We start from the raw sequence: 20994 nt of genomic DNA, 5'->3' as shown, positions 1-20994 counted from the left end.
TATCTATGCATTACACAGACTTCTTGTCTTGAAATAATATTTGATTCTGTTTGAATTAAGTTGTTTGCATGTAACACTTCCTGACTTTCAGTGAATCACTTACCACTTTGAATGCCAACAACAGTACTCAGTGTGGTTATACACTTTTATCTCTGTGATCTACATTTCAACTTGGTCCAGCATAATGAAATGGGTGTATTTTCTGATATGTGAGGCATTTAGCAATCAGGTATTATTTCCTGTGAATATGTACCTATGCAATCATTCAACACAAATTTACATAGGATGAAGTGGAATCAAAAAGCTCCTGTGAGAAATAGAAGAAAGCCACCATGATCTAGTCAGAAATGCTGAGCATGTTCCACGAGAATACTTGAAATTGTGTGGTTCCTTTAATACAGTAAGTTAGATGTGTTGCCAACTCTTCCAAAACCCTCACTGGAATAAAAAGCAGAATTTGGCACAGAGCCGCAGAAGGGAAGCCAAAACTGGCAAAAGTGATAAATCTGAAGGAATGCCATAGAGGACAAAAGAAAGGTAGAAAGACTTTTATGAGGGAGAGTATTCTGGAGGCGTTGTCAATGGACCATTAAAAACTTAGGGTGTACAAATAGCAGTGTCATAGAAATGAAAGGTCTTCCTGTATATGATACCTAATTTTCAACTTATGCAATGCTAATACAGGGTAAAAAGTTTGATGAATGCTCTTTCTTCAATGCTGATATTCTCCAACTCCCTCAGTGTCGTAATTCACGATTAAACTTTAAATTTGGAAATTCTGCTTCTGCCTCACTGTTAACCAGTTATGCTGATAGAAAGTAAATCTGCCCAAACAAATTTTTGTCATTCATTGGCAGTGATCTTATCAGTACATAGGCCCAATTTTAATTGATAATCATAAGAAATGAGCTTGTCATTTTTACGTAAGATGAAAAATTTTGCACTTCACTGTGAGTAATCAGGAAACCAGATGGATATAGCTGTGACAATAAGTATGACATTTCTTTTTCTAAGATTCCATTAAGCTTGCATGTATTCCTGCAGAGAAAAAGAAATTTCACTATTTCTGAAATATCGTTTGATCAAATTGGAATTATTCTGGAGCTGGACGGAGTCAGCTCAACTTTTCTATTGAGGAATTGTAGGAATAGTTACTGAAAGCTCTTTCAAATCTTAACACACCAAGAGAAAACAGAACCTAATTACTTAAAGTAGAAGTACATTCCCCATATATTGTTAACCCCAGCGAATCAGTTCTAACATAATCATCCCGAATTTGATACCCCCAGAAAACTAATGACAGTCGCTGTGCATAGTTGCTATGGATATCAGTATTTGATCTATTTGAATTCAGATGAACTTATCAGCTTACTGTTGTTCACTGGGCTAATGAGTTCTGAATCAGAATCAGGTTTAATATCACCGGCATATTTTAACTTTGCAGTAGCAGTTCAATACAATACATAAGAATAATAATAGAAAAAAACTGTGAATTACAGTAAGTATATATGTATTAAATAGTTAAATAAGTAGTTTAAAAATAGAAATTAAAAAAGTAGTGACAAGGTGTTTGTGGGTTCAGTGTCCATTCGGAAATCGGATGCCAAAGGGGAAAAGCTGTTCCTGAATCATTGAGTGTGTGCCTTCATGCTTGTGTACTTCCTTCCTGATGGTAGCAATGGGAAAAGGGCATGTCCATTGTGAGGCATCACTCCTTGAAGATGTCCTGGATACTATGGAGGCTAGTGACCATGATGGAGCTGACTAAGTTTACAACTCTCTGCAGCGTTCATCCAGATTCAAGCATGTACGGCCAAATGTGGCTAATTGCATTTCTGATCAGGCAAGTGGTCACCATGGTGAATTGCATGAAAGTAGAGAGCAGAATGCACATTGTACTACTGTACAACTTTTACATTCTTGGTTCCTGCTCATTGTCTATATGTTACAGTGATATATAACTTGAATGAACAGCTTGGCTGTTTTAATACCAGTGGCTTAGGTGAGAGAGAAGGGCCATCAAACTAGATGAAGGAAACAAATTCAAACACTTATGCATATGAATGAATCATTAGAAAGGGAAAACAGCTTCTAGCTGTAGGGATGATAAAGATTATGAGCAGGTCTGGTACATCTTGGTATGTCAGTATGTATATTTCAACATTTATTCTTATAAATACAAACTATGCAGTTGGTGGACCTAAAACTTAACATGATAACAAGCAAAATGCTGAAGCTGCACAGAAGTAAAGGTTCTGGCAGTTGAGTGGAAAATAATAACAGTTTATTTTAACAAGAGTCTTATAATTACGTCATTATCTAAATTGTCATTACATGCCTATCCCTCAAATGGAAATTGGCCTTAAGGTTGTTTGGCACAATCATAATCTGAATTCTAAACTAGATTCTACACAAGAGACTTATTTAAAATTAAATTTCAGTTTGTTTTTATTAAGTTTAAACTGCCAGGTTGTGTTAGTTTTCATGTAAGGCAATTAGAAATTATCTGTATTATTGAATTTTATAATTAATCAGTTTTGACATTTTGTCAGTAATTTAATGAAACTCAGCTCTGGTGTGGGCAAAATAATCTGAATAAAATGGAACAATTGAAATTAGGTGGCAGTGATAACTTTGAGTTTTAATAGTTTAAATATTGCAAAGGGAACCAAAGAACAAGGCATACAAATGTCTGTCCAAAAATTATTGAAGGCATGGAATTCTGTTAATTAATGCAGCATGTTTTGACATAGTAAAAGGGAGGAACAAGAATATACAGCATATTTAGAATGTGCAACAAAGGAATGTAATTTAATAGTACTGCAGTTTTAGCATGAAAGAAATGCTCCAAATCATTTCGGAGAAAAACTGGTGGAATTATGGAAAGGGAAAAGGGAAAGGCAACCAAAAGTTTGTTTAAACATATGGTATTGAGTCTGCAATTTCCCACCTTTATAAATAGTTAATAAAAGGGTGCACTGTGAATAAAATAAAAGTATTTTATTTTCTTCTGAATAAATATTCACAAGAGTGGAATTCAGGTCCTGTTTTTTTTCTCATTCCTCAATGCCAGTTTATAAGCTGCCTTGGAGCCACAGGTGACCACAAGCAAGCTAATTTCTTTTTTTTAATATACGAACTAAAATCTGATCATAGAGTAGAGAAGTTGAATTTCATATAAAATAACTTTTATGTTTGCATAGAAGCATCTAAAGAAAATAATCTCACATTCATTCTGCATATTATCATTTCACTTCACTTGGTGAATTTGCTTACGCAGTAGTCCCCATTCTAACAGTTTCAGAAGAAATGGGAGGCAAAATGAAACCAGCTTTATTAAGGAACTTTAACTAACTTCACTGCTCTTTAAGGGGATGCCGGCAAGAGGCAACACAGCTGTTTCTGCTGGGAATAAACAGGGCACTTAAAGATGTTAAAACCAGCAACTGTGGAATTGATACAAATGCAAATTGTTGGCTTTAATTGTTGGGTCAATCTAAGCTACAGTTAGTTTTAAATGTTGTAATTGTGGTTTCAAGTAGGAAATTCTTGTAATTGGGTAACAGGGGTGGTGTGAAATCAATTCTGCAACTGTAAATAGGTTGTTTTGTGTACCTTGCCAAGCAGTGTGGGAGAAGCTCTGGAAGGGATCCTATATCTCAGTCCTTGTGCATCTTCACATTTGTGTGTAGCACGGATATTATTGCCGATAAATTGAAAGCTTTTTAGAATAAGTGGGACTTTTCTGTTTAAGTAAATGCTGGCATATTCCTTCTGAACATTTAAAACCTCATAACAGTTTTTTTTTGCATCATGTTGGGGTGTAGTGAGTACAGTCAGTGTGAGTAATATTTGGGTTAAGGTGGCCCTTGCATGCTTCAGCATGAAGGTACTTTCAAGAATAATAGATGCCAGACTATATACTAGACATATTTCTCAGAATAAATTCTTCTTACTGACATGAAAGTGCAAACATACATGCAAAAAAAATCTGCAAAGCTTAACCTACAAGTAAGGGCCCTTAACAACACAGCTCTTTGTATTTCATTCATCTTGATAACTTTGAGAGTTCTGTTATTTTTAGATAAACAGAAGGATATTCTTGACATGGGGAGCTTCAACCTGTTATTTGCAACCTAATTAAACCATGAAGCTTTGTTACTATAGCAGTAACATAAACAGAACATTTTATATAAGTGCAATTGGTCACATTCACTGCTTGGCTTAACATGATTTGCTTACCACAGACATCGAAAGCAAAAAATATAGATTGTGAATTTTGCAGAGAAATTGCGGCCCATCATGTTTTTGAACTAAAAGCATATGAGTTACTTATTATTTAGAAATACCTCATGAAATAAACTTGAGTGGTTTGTGTTCTGTAGCTATCTTCTCTTAAGCTTATCATAGAAGGAGACCTTTCAGACATCCAGTTCATGCCATTTCCCCTCTCCTTACATCCCTACACTGCTGCAATGATTCTCTTTTACCCACGTCTATTAACTCCCCTTTGATTCGTTGTATCATTAATCTGCTTTAAAGGGTTATTCACAATAACCACTTAACCAACCTGCACATTTTTGGAATGTGGTAGGAAAATGAAGCATATAGAGGAAACACACACAAAATGCTGGAAGAACTCAGCAGGTCAAGCAGCATCTATGGAAATGAACAAGCGGACATGTTTCGGGCCGAGACCCTTCTCTTCAGGACTGAGAAGAAAGGGGGGAAATGCCAGAATAAAAAAGGTGGGAAGAAGGGAAGGGCATCAGCTGGAAGGTGATAGGTGAATTCAGCTGGGTGGGAAAAGTCAAAGGCTGGAGAAGAAGGAATCTGATAGGAGAGGAGAGTGGACCCAGGGAGAAGAGATAGGTAGGTGAGAAGAATGAGGAATAGAGGAAGAGTGGAGTGGGAGGATATTTTTGATCAGAAGGAGAAGTTGCAGAAGGTTGTAAATCTAGTCAGCTTCATCTTGGGTACCAGCCTACAAAGTATCCAGGACATCTTTAGGTATCTCAGAAAGGCGCCATCCATTATTAAGGATGTCCAGCACCCAGGGCATGCCCTTTTCTCACTGTTACCATCAGATAGGGGGTACAGAAGCCTGAAGGCACACACTCAGCAATTCAGGAACATTTTCTTCCCCTCTGCCTTCTGATTCCTAAATGGACATTGAATCTTTGGGCACTACCTTACTTACTTTCTGTTTTTACACATTTTTTTTGTAATGTATTCAATGTATATAATTGATATACTTGTTTATTTATTATTATTATTGTTATTTTTATTTTATTTTATTTTTTTTCTCTGCTAGATTATGTATTGCATTGGACCGCTGCTGCTAAGTTAACAAATTTCACGTCATATGCTGGTGATAATAAACCCGATTCTGATTCTGAAATCAATATTCATGCCATGAGGTTGGAGGTTGCGCAGATGCAATATAAGATATTGCACAAGAGGAGGCCATGGACTGACATGTCGGGACAGGAATGGGAATGGGAATTAAAATACTTGGCTACTGGGAAGTTCCGCCTGTGGTGGATGGACCGAAGAAAGCCCCAGATCAGGGGGAGAATGTGCAAACTCTATGCAGACAGTACCCCAGGTCAGGATTTAACCCAAATCCCTGGAGCTGTAAAACTACAGCACAACCATTGTACCACACTCCAAATGGATGATAAAATTCCAGATTAGATTAGTTTACCTAATCCTTTCTTCCCGGACCTCCTGTCCCATGATCCTCTCGTATCCCCTTTTGCCAATCACCTGTCCAGCTCTTGGCTCCATCCCTCCCCCTCCTGTCTTCTCCTATCATTTTGGATCTCCCCCTCCCCCTCCAACTTTCAAATCCCTTACTCACTCTTCCTTCAGTTAGTCCTGACGAAGGGTCTCGGCCTGAAACGTCGACTGCACCTCTTCCTAGAGATGCTGCCTGGCCTGCTGCGTTTACCAGCAACTTTGGTGTGTGTTGCTTGAATTTCCAGCATCTGCAGAATTCCTGTTGTTTAGATTAGTTTACTGTTGTATACACCAGGGTGCAATGAAATTCCTTACCTGTGTGAAGCTCACATAGTAAATGGTATACACAGTAATAATAAATACAACAAAAGAAGCAGCTGCAAAATAATGAATAGTGTAAAGATCATAGTGCAAATCTGAAATAGTTCAAAAATATTTGTACAACTGCTTCCTGCTACGTAGAATTGAATCCTTCTGCTGACTGTATCATCTGGAGACTGCAATTCATCGTTGAGGATATTTTGTGTGAATGTAGTTCAGGTGTATAACTGGAATATGGAAGCACGTATTTTGCATTGTTAAAAATGAATAATGATTTAGCCTCATTTGATACACGATGGTATTTATTATTCTGAACTTTGCCAGTTTGGTGACGCTTTACTACTTAAGCTCATTTCACTTTTTGTTTGCCATTCCGCCACCCTACAGCCATAATAAAGAACAGATTTATATAATATATTCAATGTAATGGCATGTCACGTGAGTTTTTATTGAAGAACATATGACAATGAGCTTCATGTTAGAGCAGGTGAGAGAATGGTAGAGCAAGGTTTTAAAGAGCACCCGAGAAGTTTAGGGAGTAAGCTGCAGAGCGTTAAGGTGAATCTGCTGAAGGCATCACCGCCAGATGTAGAGTTGGCCAGATTGAGAAAATACACGAGATCCAGTCTGTGTGAGTGCCAGCTGGAGCAGGTTAGAAATAAGGAGCTGTTCTTAAGTAAAGATTGGTGAATGGAACTTGTTATGAGCCAGATAGTAGAATTTTGAATGTTTCAAAATTTTAAAAAAAATGCAGGGGGGTAGGTTGACCAGAAAGGTATTGACATTGTGACAGTTTTTCGACACAGTCAGGGGTTCACTGCTTAGGAAATGGAGTACAACATATAATAATTTGTGGGCACTTATTCTCATCAAGTGCTGGACTTTGGACAAGCAGTGCTAAGGGGTTTAGGCAAGATAGTAAAATCTAAATTTGTACTTTAGAAGCAGAGTTTTAATTTTATTTTACCAGAAATGAAACATCTGGTCTGTCTACACATTCCTTCATCACGGCTGCCTATCCTTAAGATATTACTGGATTTTGAAACCAACCACAATGTCCCATTTGTACATCACTTGCATGGACAGACAGCCATAATTAAAGAATATGTGGATAGTCCACATCTACTGGTTCCCATTATAAACCATATATAAACCACATCTAATGGTTCCCCCTTACCTTTTCTACCCACAGTGTCCTTAAAAACCACCAATAGATTAGTTAAACATGAATTTCCATGATTGACTTTGCTTAGCCTTATTACTTATCCTGAGACATTTGGTGTTTAGATCCTTCATTCTAGATGTCACTAATTGCCCTGCTACTAACATTAGGCCAATAAGTTGCAGTTCAAGACCCAATTCCAGGTTGACACTTTGATTCAGAACTAAATTGTTGGAGTGTCATTGCTTGGAAAATACACTGAAAGAATATTGCATCTTTTTCAAATAACTTCCCAGATTCCTCCCGAATAATTATTTCTCAGCTAAGATCATTAAAACTGATAAAGAAGCAGAAAATGCTGGTAACACTGGGCAGCTCAGGTGGCGTCTGAGCAGAAAGAAGCAGATCTAACACTTCAAGTCGAAAACACTTCAGCGGAATAGATCTTTGATTGTCAATCATCAAAAAAGCGTATCTGGATATTATCATATCACTGTTTATGGGACCTTGAGGGCACAGATTGGCTTCCATGTTTCTCTATACTGTGGCTGCAACTTCACTCCAATTTCACACTCCAATGTTAGGAAAGCCAATAAGAAAATAATTGAGGACTGCACACCTGTGGTGAGGACTGAAAAGCGATGGCCAATTGAGGCAGAGATTAATTTACAAAATTGCTTTGACTTGGTGGACTGGACCATATTCAGGGATTCATTTCAGATAAGTATGAATGTGCCATGGGTATCACCAATTTCATCGCAACATGTGTGGATGAGTGTGTGCCATGTGAATATAATGGGCAGACACAAACCAGAAGCTGTGGATGAACCATGAGATTCATAGGCTTCTGAGGGCGAGATCTCTGGTGTTCATGACCAGTGATCCAGAACTCTACAAGATGGAAGGCTACCTTAAGAGTGAGGAAGGAATTATGAGTGAAGTTAGAGACTGAACTGGGTGCACGTCAGCTATGGCAGGGTTGGCAGGCTATTACTTCCTACTAGGTGAAACCTAATATAAGAGGTTGTGATGCTTCACTCCCCAGTGAGCTGAATATCTTTTATGCATACTTTGAAAGGGAGAATTAAACTATACCTGTGTGAATCCCTGCAGTATCTGGTGACTCCATGACATCTGTTGCAGGGGCCAATGTCAGAACATCTTTCAAGAAGGTGAATCTTTGCAAGGCGTCAGGCCGTGATGGTGTACCTTGCTGGGCACTGAAAATCTGCGCCAACCAACTGGCTGCAGGACTAATGAACATCTTTGGTTTCTCAGTGTTGCAGTTGTAGTTTCCCAACTATTTCAAAAAGGCATCAATCATACTAGTAACCAGGAAGAGCAGGTTGTGCCATCACTTGGTAGCACTGACATCTACTGTGATGAAGTGCTTTGAGAGGTTCATCATGGCTAGAATTAACTCCTGCCTAACCCTCTACAGTTTCCCTACTGCCACAATAGTCTACAGTTGGTGCAATCTCACTGGCTCTCTGCTTGGCCATGAATCACTTGGATGACAGCCAGGCTCTTCTTTATTGATTAAAAGGCATGGAAATTTGGAGAACACACACCTGTCCTCATCAAAGTGTCAGCAGTGGAAACAAAGAGCGGGTTCAATTTCCTGGGTGTCAACATCTTTGAGTATTTATCTTGTGCCCAACATATTGATGCAAATGTGAAAAAGGCACACCAGCAGATAGATTTCATTCTAAGTTTGAGGATATTTGGTATGTCACAAAGACCTGAGCAAATTTCTACAGATGTACCATGGAGAACCTTATGACTGGTTGTATCGAGGTACCAATGATTGCCAAAAGTTGCAAAAGGGTTGTAAACTCAACCATGGGCACCAAACTCCCCAGCATCAAGCACATCTTCAAAAGCTGGTATATCAAGAAGTCTGGTATCCATTATTAAGGACCTTCACCATGCAGGGCTTGCCCTCTTCTCATCAGGGAGGAGATACGTCCTGAATTCACACACTCAGCAATTTAGGAACAGCTTCTTCCCCTCCACCATCACAACTTTGAACAGTACATGATGCAATGAACACGACATCACTGTTTTGTTTTTATTTTGCATTACTTATTTTTCGTATTTTTTATTGTAACTTATATTAACTTCCTAATGTATTGTACTGCACATGGGGACACAAAGCAACAAATTTCATGACCTTTGCCAGTGATAATAAACCTGATTCTGATTTTGATTCTCTAGCAGAAGAGGTCCTCAACTTCTTCAAAGCAGAGATCAGCTGAGGCGAAAGATCAGCTATGATTTTCATGAATGGCAGAGTAGGCTCGAATGACCAATTTCCTCCCCCTGTTCCCATTTCTTATGTTCACTCTCTTATAACTTTTAGTGGCTTGTGGAGAAAACATTAAAGTAGGTCAGCAATTGTTCATTATTCTGCTTCAAAAATGGTGTTTGGGTGAAGTGCTCGGGCTTGTGAGTGGCGGAAGAGATTACTGGCAGAGGTAAAATACAGTCAGTAAAGATCAATGTTCGTTCACTTCTGAAATTTCCCACAGAATTATGGATTCACAGAAACTGTACAAATTCATATGTTACTGTAAGATCCCTGTGGATATTAAATATTTAATGTAAATATTGAATAATTACTCAGGAAATGATTTCCTATTGTAATAGCAGCATTTCTAATGAGATCCATTTTAACTATGGCTATTACAGCTTTGGCAGGGGAATGGTACAAGGAAAGTAGGTCACTGCTGTGCATACAAAACTAAAAGCTTTTAAAAGAAAACCTGCCTCATTAGATTGCAGTAGGCATATGTTTTTTCAATACATATAGGTAAATTCAGCATTCCCTCTGAAAATAATTGAAATTTGGAACATGCACATATTTTAATGATATTTCTCTATGGATTTTTATGCCTCTCTTTATGCCTGATGGGAGTATTAGGAAATAGCTATTTGTACATTTGTAAGCAATTCTTAACTTCTAATGAACCAAACATTAGTTCAAAGTTGCTCAAAGTACACTGAAACTGCCACCTTTATTGTTTTCTCTCTTTATTACTGGTACAAAATTCTGCCGAGGCAGACCTATGGAAACTTGAGTAATACAATGTCAGTTATATTTTATTCTAAGGAACTATGCTAGTCTTGAATAATATTCTTATTGGAGAACCATAATTAGCAATGCTTTTAGTAACAGTGGAGCGCACATGTATGGGCAGGCAAAGATATACACAGACATGGCTGTAAAAAAGGTAGCAATTGTTCTAATTTAACTCACATTAATGTCTCTCCCCGTGCATGGAAATCATTCTGCCCAGGTATTGTGAGAACATGTCAAAAAAGTAGAAAAGCTTACGAAGTCCACATTTAATATTTGTATTGTTGTTTTAATTCATGGCTTGCCTTCTGATTAACATAAGATCAAATAGTGCACTGGCTCTCAGCAGGAGATGTAGGAGAACTCCCAATGGCCTCAGAGAACCATCATTATTTTGGTTTAGTGCTCAGTATACCCTCATCACAACCATGCAGTGTTAATGTGTTGTTTATTAGTGTTTGTTAAGCTGAGGACATTTCACCGGTATAAATGTAAGACTGGTGCCTCACTAATCATTGGCTTGAGTGAAGAATTAGAATATGCAGAAGATATTCAGCAGATCAGACAGCAGCTGAGATGAGTGACCCAGGGTTGATTTTTTTATGTCAATGAACTTTGAAAAATCTCAGAAAAAGATGACAGTAAATAAGATTCATTGAACTTTTCCAACTGTGATATAATGCCATAAAACTGAAATAGTGAATTGTTTCTCCCACCGCAGATGACGTGACTGGAGAATGTTTCCAGCATTTTCAGATATGTGACATCTGCAGGATTTTGCAGTTGTCCAGCACTGTGCAAAAGTCTGAGACAAATATATGAAGTTAGAGTGCCTAAGGCTTTTGCACAGTACTGTGTTTGTCAACGTGGAGCGGAGAGTGAGTTTGTAAATCTGGCGGGAGCAAAGGATGTTGGGAATGGTGAGGTGGAGCACCACAGGAGGGGTGTGGGACAGGTGGCAGAGTAGAAGTGCCAGGGGTGGAATGGAGTGGCGCGGGTGCAGACACACACAGCCCTGAGACACTATTACAGAGTGTCTCTCCCTTCCCCTATTCCCACTCATGATTCCCTTCTCCTTGCCCCCTTCCCACTCTCTGTCCACAATAGGGACCAATATCAGGATCAGGTTCATCATCACTCACATATGTCATGAAATTTGCTTTTTTTTTGTAGCAGTACAGTGCAATACATAAAATTACTACAGTACTGTGCAAAGGTTTTTGGCACTGTAGCTTTATATATGTGCCTAAGACTTTTGCACAGTTCTGTACATGTAAATATCAGTTGCCAAAATTGCAGGTCATCCTTTGTGCAATGGATTTGCAAGGTGCAGAATCAACTGTTTATTATTTCCATATGCTTTTTTTCCACTGAATAGAGGTCAAGTATAGTTTGCATCAAGAATGAATCATGATGAGTTTTAAGCTGGGAACAAGAGAGTTCCTCAACAGTTCACTGACAATCTTTGTTTGAAATGACCTAATTAGATCTGAAATGGATTCATATGGGCAGTTGCATGTGCACAGTTGCAAAAAACATGTTTTTCCTAGATTATATGACAGCTGTCTGTTCATTCTCCTGTTTCTCATACTGAAGACATTATGCCCAAATGGCACATTTCTGGGGTCCTGCCTTTGTACGATATGGATTAATAACATTTAATAATACTATAATTGGTTAAGATTAAGATAAAGGGAAGTCCAAGGAGTCAATGACAATTATAGTTGTCCCTGTGTCAGTCAACAGGTCATGGTATTTTAGGTGGTTATCCTTAATGGTAAAAATCCTTTTACTTCCCAGTTCTGACTGGCTGTCTGCACTTTTTCAGCATTTTCTGTTTGGTTGACAGATTGCTTTTCCCCTTCTATTTTTCTGGTGTATGATTCCAGACTTGTTACTGCCATTGCTAAATTTAAGACCCTGTTACAATATCAAGAGGTTCAGTGAAATAACAATATTTTAAAGACAGGTTTAAAATGCTGGATATGCCCAGATGAAAATAGTCTGTTTAAAAATAGTGCACAAAATTTTAGAGGTTTAATATGTTTCAGATAGCTTAATTAGCAATTGCTGTAACCACTTCAATACCAGTCAAATGCTTCTGTCATCAATGTGCAATGTTAGGGACTGTGATAAGTAATACTGTAATTTTCTCAGCAATAGGCTGTAATTTTGATACACCTTGAGTGAGAGATAATACCATCTTCAGCAATCTTTCTTGTTCAGCCGCGTTCACATCTTCCTACCTATAATCTTGGGTGTCAATTCTTTGAAGTAAAACCCAGAAATGCTGCAATGCTCATTCATTTCCAAATGTTCTCCTCAGTTCTGTGGAATTCAGCAGTGTATTTGGAATTGTAAACTGACATCTTTTGTTATTTTCACGAGCAAGAATATAAAGCGATTTCTATTTTGTTCTGAACAGCTTTCAGCACAGCCCTAAAAATGTATAATTCCATTTTGGTAATCAGCGTTCTCAGTTTGTTTATAGCCACAAAAGTAAATGAAAACTTGAAGCCGAACCCTCTTTTATGTAGTCCTCAAAATGCAATGTATAACTTTCTGGACAGGTTGTTTACTTTCCTTTCATCTTTTGTGTTTTACAGCCTGAAAACCTACAGAAGAATTGGCTTCGGGAATTTTATCAGGTAGGAATGTTTGTAAAAAGTATTGGAGACTTCCTCCCCTCTCACTGCAAACAAAATCAGTGAAAATTGAAGACAGCGCTGAGAAATGCTGTGAAGAATATTGGTGCCATGTCAGGTCATTTGAATATAGCATGTTTCGAAAGGAGATGAAAATGTGTTTTAACTAAGAATTCGTCATATTTCTATTCCATCGCCTGGTAATGATAATTCTTTTTATGGATTGCTGACATTAAGATTTTATATTTCAAACCGACTGTCATATCGTTAAGATGAAATAAACTCCTAAAAGGGCAAGTCAACCTGGCTGGAAATGTTCATCTCTGTTTAATAAAACTTCTGTTATTTTTATAATTATGCACTGACTTAACAAAATCTGTTTAGTGTCCCAGCTAATTCCAGCACTGCTGGAATTTACCAGCGAAGATTGATGTGCTTAATTTGACCCGTTCATTGTTTTGAAGCATTTAATTGGGCTTGCATGTAAGACACTTGTTCCCTAGTGTCTTAGCCAGTTTCTCGGTTTATTTTCTGATAGTCTTTGACATACTGGGTGATAAAGTGATCACTCCATTGCATTGTATCTGCAGAGATTATCCAAAAGTGGATTGGGCCATGCAAGATGCACAAGAAACTGTAATAGTAGTATGTTTGAAATCCTGAATTAATTGGAATTTGAGTTTCATGAACATAGTTACTTCTCAATCCATTTGGACAGGTTCTTTATCTTCCTGGAGATCTATTGTTATAATTTTATTCCCTTTGTTCTGCTATTATGTTCTACATTTTATTAAGTGCCGGGAGAGACTTTTCTACCACTGACTGTAAAGAGTCAATGACTCAAGTGTAAACATTTTATTGTTTGAGTTAGTATATTGAAATTTAAGGAAGAGTATGTGGTTGTTATCAGGGACAACAGAACACATAAATAGATGCAACATTAACTTTGCTGAGTGAATGCCATTTTCAACAGACAAGCTTGACACATTGCATGCCCTTATACTGTATGTATAAATAGTGTAGATTTACCTTCCCAAGAGAAGAATATAGCAAACATAACAAAGTTGCTGATAAAGTGGAATACTCCACTGGAGAGCAATGTCAAAGTTGATATGACAAAGGGAATATCACTTTTTTTCAACTGTGTTGGAATTTTGGGTTATTCTTGGCGGGTGCTGTCGACAGCAGTTAAAGTTTAAATCGTGAATGCAGTCTGCCAAGCCCTTATTTGGCTTTAAAGTTAGCACTTGCCTAATTCTGTATGATGAATCTTATCTCATACACTGGATAATGTACCCAGCAGCATAAAGAAGCCTTTTTATTACACCACACAGCAGATGAAATAACTGCCATATATGGCATGTTTTTGTTTTAATGAAACATAAATTATACAACATTTCTCTAAAAGAATTTTGGGTGCAAATATATTTTAGTTAGCAGGTTAAATGTTCCGGTAATGAGGATAAAATAGCCATTAAGTCATTTTTATCTTAACCTTTCTGTGAGTGTTAACCGCAGCCCTTATCCACCAATAATATAGGACAATGCCAGGCCATCTGCTTCATGCTAATAAGAGCTGTAGGTTTGGTTGGATGGTGAAATGTTATGAAGACTGAGGCAGAAAACCACAGTAGGATGAAAGTTTGCCATTGTCTGAAAGATGCCCTGCAGATGCTGGAATAAAACAAAAAAGCACAGGTTCTATTTCAACAGCTAAAGTAGCATCTGCGGAGGGAGAAACGCAGTTAGTATTTGAGGTCAGTGGATTTTCATTCAAGGTGAGGAAAAATTAGTTTTTAAAAGTTTTAATGTATGGTGAAAGTGGGGTGGGGCAGAGAGAATGAATGAATAGGCCAGTGATTGGTTGGGAGGGAGAAGTGATTGCCTGCAGAAGCTATAATGGTAAATTGGTTTGTTACTAGCACACATACAGAGGTAGAAAGAAAAAAATTGTCTTGCCTACTGTTCATGCAGATCAATTTATTACAACAGTGCCTTGAGGTAGCACAAAGGCAAACAATAACAGAATGCACAGTAAAGTATTCTAGTAACAGAAAATGTGCAGTGCAGGTAGACAAGAAGGTACAGGGTCATAACAAGGTAGATTGTGAAGTTAAGAGTGCATCTTAACATAGTATGGAACTGTTCAATAGTCTTGTAATGGGAGATGAGAGAAGAGAGCATGTCCAGTGTAGGTAGGGTTGTTGATTATGCAGGCTACTTTCTAGAGGCAGTGAGGAATGTAGGTTTAGTCCATGGGGGAGGAGGATAGTGCTAGTTTCTGTGATGTGCTGGACTGGGTCCACTATTCTGTATAGTTTCTTTTAGTCATGGGCAGAGCAACTAGTTGCCATACCAAGCCGTTATGCATGCAGGTAGGATGTTTTCTGCGGTACATCAAAAAAAATTGGTGAGGGTAAAAGAGGACACGAGAAATTTCTTTAGCCTCCTGAGGCACTGATGAGCTTTATTGCCCATGACATCTACATGATTGGACCAGGGCGAACGAATGAACGAATGACCAGACTATTGTTCATGTTCACTTGTAGGAACTTGAATCTGTCAACCCATCAACCTCGGCACTGTTGATGTAAACAGGAGCGTGTACCTGAAGTCACTGACCAGCTCATTTGTTTTGCTGACATTGAAGAAAAGGGTGTTGTCATGACACCATGTCAGGAAGCTCCCTTATCTCCTTCCTGTACTCTTGACTCATTGTTATTTGAGATAAAGCCCACCATGGTGATATCATCTGCAAACTTGTAGATGGAATCAGAACATATTTTGAACACATAGTTGTAAGTGTATAAGGAGCGAGTAAGGGGCTGAGGATATAGCCTTGTGGGGGTAACTGTGGCAGAGGAGTTGCTTTTGAGCCTTACTGATTGTGATCTGTTAGGAAGCTAAGGATCCCATTGCAAAAGAAGGTGATGAGTCCCAAGTCCAGGAGTTTGGAAATGGGTGTGATTGTGGATAATAAGAAATAATCTACTGTAGGTGCATGTACTGTCGAGGTGCTCCATTGGTGACTGTAGAGCCAGGGAGAAGGCATCAGCTGTAGACCTCTTTCGGCAGTAGGGGAATTGCAATGGGCAAGAAGGTTAATACATGCCTTCACCAGAGTGTCATAAAAAAGAACAGTTATCATTCCCTTGGAGGTGTAATATAATCTGAAAATACCAGAAAAAGAACTGTTAGAAATATAAGATCTAAAAGTTGGGGTTGCTAGTAATCTGAAAGTGCTCTAGATTCAACACTGAATTCTGCAATTCACACTTTGAGCTTTTGCAGTTCATATTTCCAGCTTTCACTGTCTTTTTGCCACCAGTATCGAAGGGTGGTTGATTGCTAGGCATTGAGTTCAAGTTCAAGTTTAATTACCATTCAACCATGCATGATATCGCCAAACAAAATAGCTTTCCTACAGGGCAAAACACATTACCAACAGCACACAGCACACTGCATATAGCACATAGCACAACTAGCACTTACTAAGGAATTGGATTTCATTAGTTTCAATGCATGATACAATTGTTGCATTGTGCTAAGATTTAATCACTTCTCTCATAAGAAAAATTGAGAAATTGGCTATAACAAGATTCAAAACAAAATTTGGGAGCTTTACAACCTGAGAGATGTACTATGAAGGAATCTTCAATGGGAGAAACAGAAACCCATTGCCATCAACAACTTTTCTCCCCAACGGTATGCTGCGGAAGGTCATTGGATCTTGAAGGACCCATCCCCATAGCATGCAGAGCAGTTGAATAGTTGATGGCCTTGGAGGTGTGGGAGACGGACACAGCAGTCATGAATGTCTATGACTGCCTAATGCCTGGGTGGTCTAAGATTACAGCAAGGTGTGAGCTTATCAGTGAGGCAGATGAAATACTGATGCATTAAATTACATGGCAGCAAACAACTGGGAACTAGAAAGAAATATGACTGGGAAAATAATAAGTAGATAATGAGATTTTGGAGTCTAGCTGATACTTAGATCAATGAATTGATGTCACAAGGGGACTATAATTTGTGTTGCATTTCATCATAGGATAGTCTTTATATTTTTCTCAAATGTATGACAAAGGTAGCTGGTTGAACTTTAAATCTCTAATTTACATCATTATGAGAAGAAATGGACATTGTATAAATTGTGATATTTAATAGGAACATGCCGGAAATAAGGTAAAAGTCAGATGTGCTAATGTGACCAGAGCATGGAAGTGTCTGATCCATATGAATATGGCTTCACCTAAAAGCCAGTAGATATTGCAAATACATTTTCCAAACAGCAGGCAATCACAGAAAAACTTTCATTGGTGGAGTAATTTTATATATTTTATGTATTGCACTGTACTGCTACTATAAAACAAATTTCACAATACAGTATATGTCAGTGATGATAAACCTGATTCTGATGAATGGACAGGACAAATGTACACAATATAAATTCAAATTCCCTCAGATGGTGAGACTTTCATCTCTAAATGGACTACTTTTGAGTATTTCCCCATTCTTTGAGGTCTTTGAGGAGAGTTAAAACTAGTTATGGCAGGCGCGGATGGGAAGCAGAGTGATAGGTCAGAGGATGGGGCAATTCGTGTAAAGGTAGATACAGTGTGTAGAGAGACTCTGAGGAAGGATAGGCACAAATGAGGTCTACTCAAAATTCCAAAGTTCAAAGTAAAATTTATTTTCAGTGTACATACTATGCATGTCACCACATACAGCCCTGAGATTCTTTTTTCTGTGGGCATACTTCACAAATCTATAGAACCGTAACTGTAAACAGTAAACAAACTGTGTAAATGCAGATAATAAATAAATAGCAATAAATAATGAGCATGAAATAACAAGATAAGTGAGTGTAGATATCCCCTTTTGTTCAAGAGCCTGATGGTTGAGGGGTAGAAACTGGTTTTGAACTAGGTGGAGCGAGTCCAGCGCCACCTGTACCTTCTACTTGATGGCAGCAGTGAGAAAAGAGCATGGACTGGGTGGTAAGGATCTTTGATAATGGATACTGCCTTTCTGCGGCAATGTTTTATAAAGCTACAACATGACTTCCTTACTCCTATACTCAATGCCCAAACCAATGAAACTTACTTGTGTGGCCATTTTAATGGAGCAATGGATTTAGATCCTAAGATTCCTCTGTACATCAGTGTTGTTAAAGGTTCTGCCATTAGATTAGATTAGATTATGAGGACACTGAGTCCTCATTTACTGTCTTTTAGAAATGCATGCATTAAGAAATGATACAATGTTCCTCCAGTATGATATCACAGAAACACAGGACAGACCAAGACTAAAACTGACAAAAACCACATAATTATAACATATAGTTACAATAGTGCAGAGCAATACCGTAATTTGATAAAGAGCAGACCACGGGCACGGTAAAAAAAAGTCCCAATAGCCTATCATCTCGTGCAGGTGGTAGAAGGGAGAAACTCTCCCTGCCATGAACCTCCAGTGCCGCAAACTTGCCGATGCAGCACCCTGGAATCACCCGACCACAGTGGACTCCGAGTCCGTCCGAAAACTTGGAGCCTCCGACCAGCCCTCCGACACCGAGCACCATCTCTGCCGAGCACCTCGATCGCACCCCGGCCGCCGAGCAACAAGCAAAGCCAAGGACTCGGGGCCTTCCCCTCCGGAGATTCTGGATCACACTGTAGCAGCAGCAGCCAAACAGGCACTTCAGAAGTTTCACTAGATTTTCCTCCGTGCTCTCTCGTCTGTCTCCATCAAATCAGGATTGTGCAGGCACCCTACTTGACAGATAACAGATATTCATCACCGGAGTGGCCACTGCGCGCTGTGTCGCGCCATCTTCTCCTCTTCATTAACTGTATACTTTCCTCTTATACTTGACCTCCCAAAATGCAATACCTCTTACCTGCTAAGATAAAATTCTATTTCTATTTCTCTACCCATATCTGTAACTGATCCATATTCTGCTGTATTTGTTGACAACCCTCTACACTGTTGACAACTGCTCCAATCCTTGTGTCATCTGCAAAACTTCTAACTAATCCACCTACATTTACATACAAGTCATTTATATATCTCACAAACAACAGGCCCCAGCACTCATCCCTGCTGAAGACCCCTAGTTACTAACCTTCAGCCAAAGTAACACCCTTTTACCTCTATCCTCTGTCTTCAATGGGTAAGCCAATTCTGAATTCTTCTCAATTTCCTTCTGTACTTCTACATTGGGTATCTTTTTATAGTCTCTAGATATACCCTTTCCCATTAGAAAAAGAAATCATAAACCAAAGTGTTCAAAGGGAGTGAGGGGCACACTGCATTATTTTTTCGTTGGCTTTCTGAAAAAAACGGTGAGTGTAAAAGTGGACCTGACAAATTTCTTTAGCTTCCTGAGGCACTGGTGAGCAATTTTGCCCATGGCGTCAACATGATCGAATCAGGACAGACTGTTGCTAATATTCACCCATAGGAACTTGGAGATATCAACCCTCTTGACCTCAGCACCACCGATGTAAACAGGAGCATGTACTCTGCGCCTGTCCTGAAGTCAATGACCAGCTCATTTATTTTGCTGGCATTAAGTTATGTAAACAACTTGCAGATGGATGAGTTAGCAAGTTTGTAGAATCAGAATCAGGATTAGGTTTAATATCACTGGTGTATGTCATGAAACTTGTTGGTTTATGGTAGCAGTACATGGCAATACATAATAAAAAACCTATAAATTACAAAAAGAAATGTATATAAAAATTAAATTAAGTAGTGCAAAAATTATGATTGCTGTCTCAGGTTATTTGCAGGAGTGCCCCGAAAATGAAGCTCTAATTCTGGAATTCCAAGGCAATGCTGGAGAGTTGGCAAATGTGCCTAGTGAGCCTGCTCTGTGATTCAGTTCATAGAATAAAATGCTCGCAGTTGCAACATTCTAGTTCCAGATAGACTCGATGCCTATTATTTTTGAACATGCTGGGGTTTCGTTTATCAATGCAATGAAAAATCTTAAGATAAAGCAGGAAGTGCTGATTTTAACTTAAAAGCGAAAGTGTTCGACTAATCTGGGCCTACGAACCTCTTAGGCTTGGTTTGGCCCTTCCTTTAATGTATTTGTTGATTCTTGTAAAAGCAGACCCCACACAATGTGGACCCAAGAGTCTAAAGATGCTGGAATCTGGAGGAGAGAACAAACTGCTGGGAGAACTCAGTGGATTAAGCAGCATCTGTGAAGGGAAAGGAATTGTCGATGTTTCTTGTCCAGGTTTGAAAGGGCAGAGGGATTATAGCCTGTATAAAGAGAAGTGGGGGAGGCAGGGGCTGGTAGGTGAAAGGTAGACTTGTCATCCACCTGTCTCCCAACTACGCCCCTCCCTTCCTTTACCTAGATCCCCTACCAGTCATCTCACACCCTACTATTGACCTTTAGCACCCTTCTTCCCCCCCCTTCTCTTTAAACTAGTTATTGTCCCTCGTCACTTTCAGCCCTGATGCAGGAATTTGACCCAAAATATATACTACTCCTCCTTTCTCCCCCCACCCCACAGATGCTGCTCAACTCTGAGTCCTACTAGCAGTTTTTTTTTCCCCAACGCAAATGTGCATAATTGTGTGCATACACAATTATGCACATTTGCATTGGGGAAAAAAAACAGGAGATTCTCTCTGGAGCCTAGTCCAGTGGGTGGCTGAGATTAATATAGTCCTGTGTTTGTCCAAGTCACACATTTCACTCAAAAACAGCTGAAATGAGCTTTGCTTTGCTCTCTGTAGTTTAGTTCTATATTTATTTAATTTCCGTGGTACCACTCTGAAAACTGAGGTAAATAAGGAAAGAAAGGTGGGTTCTTTCATAAAGTTGCCATTATGTTTTCTTTCAGTGAACTTTAGCTGCATTTCTGTATTTGGTGTCTTTGACACTTCTTACCTGCTCATCTCTTGTAGTGGTGTGACGTGAGAGTTTAAAGAATTAATGGAAATATTTCCCATATAAAGCCTCTCAAGCTATTGACGGTGATTTAAGTATCCAGATAAAATTTATTGTCTCCCTCCCAATC

At 38.8% G+C, this 20994-nt stretch overlaps 1 protein-coding gene across 1 annotated transcript in view; it reads left to right on the top strand.

Annotated features, from left to right (window-relative positions):
* Positions 1-20994, top strand: part of LOC140185756 (inositol polyphosphate-5-phosphatase A-like) — a 481074-nt gene that overhangs the window by 143822 nt on the left and 316258 nt on the right. Inside the window, exon 2 of the mRNA XM_072239377.1 lies at positions 12911-12952. Within this exon, the coding sequence (XP_072095478.1) occupies positions 12911-12952 (42 nt within the window). The remainder of the gene's footprint in view (positions 1-12910; positions 12953-20994) is intronic.

The sequence above is a fragment of the Mobula birostris genome, chromosome 21 (genome assembly GCF_030028105.1).
Source record: "Mobula birostris isolate sMobBir1 chromosome 21, sMobBir1.hap1, whole genome shotgun sequence".
NCBI lineage: Eukaryota > Metazoa > Chordata > Chondrichthyes > Myliobatiformes > Myliobatidae > Mobula > Mobula birostris.
The sequence above is the reverse complement of the archived record's forward strand: the minus strand, read 5'-3'. Positions and strand labels throughout refer to the sequence as shown.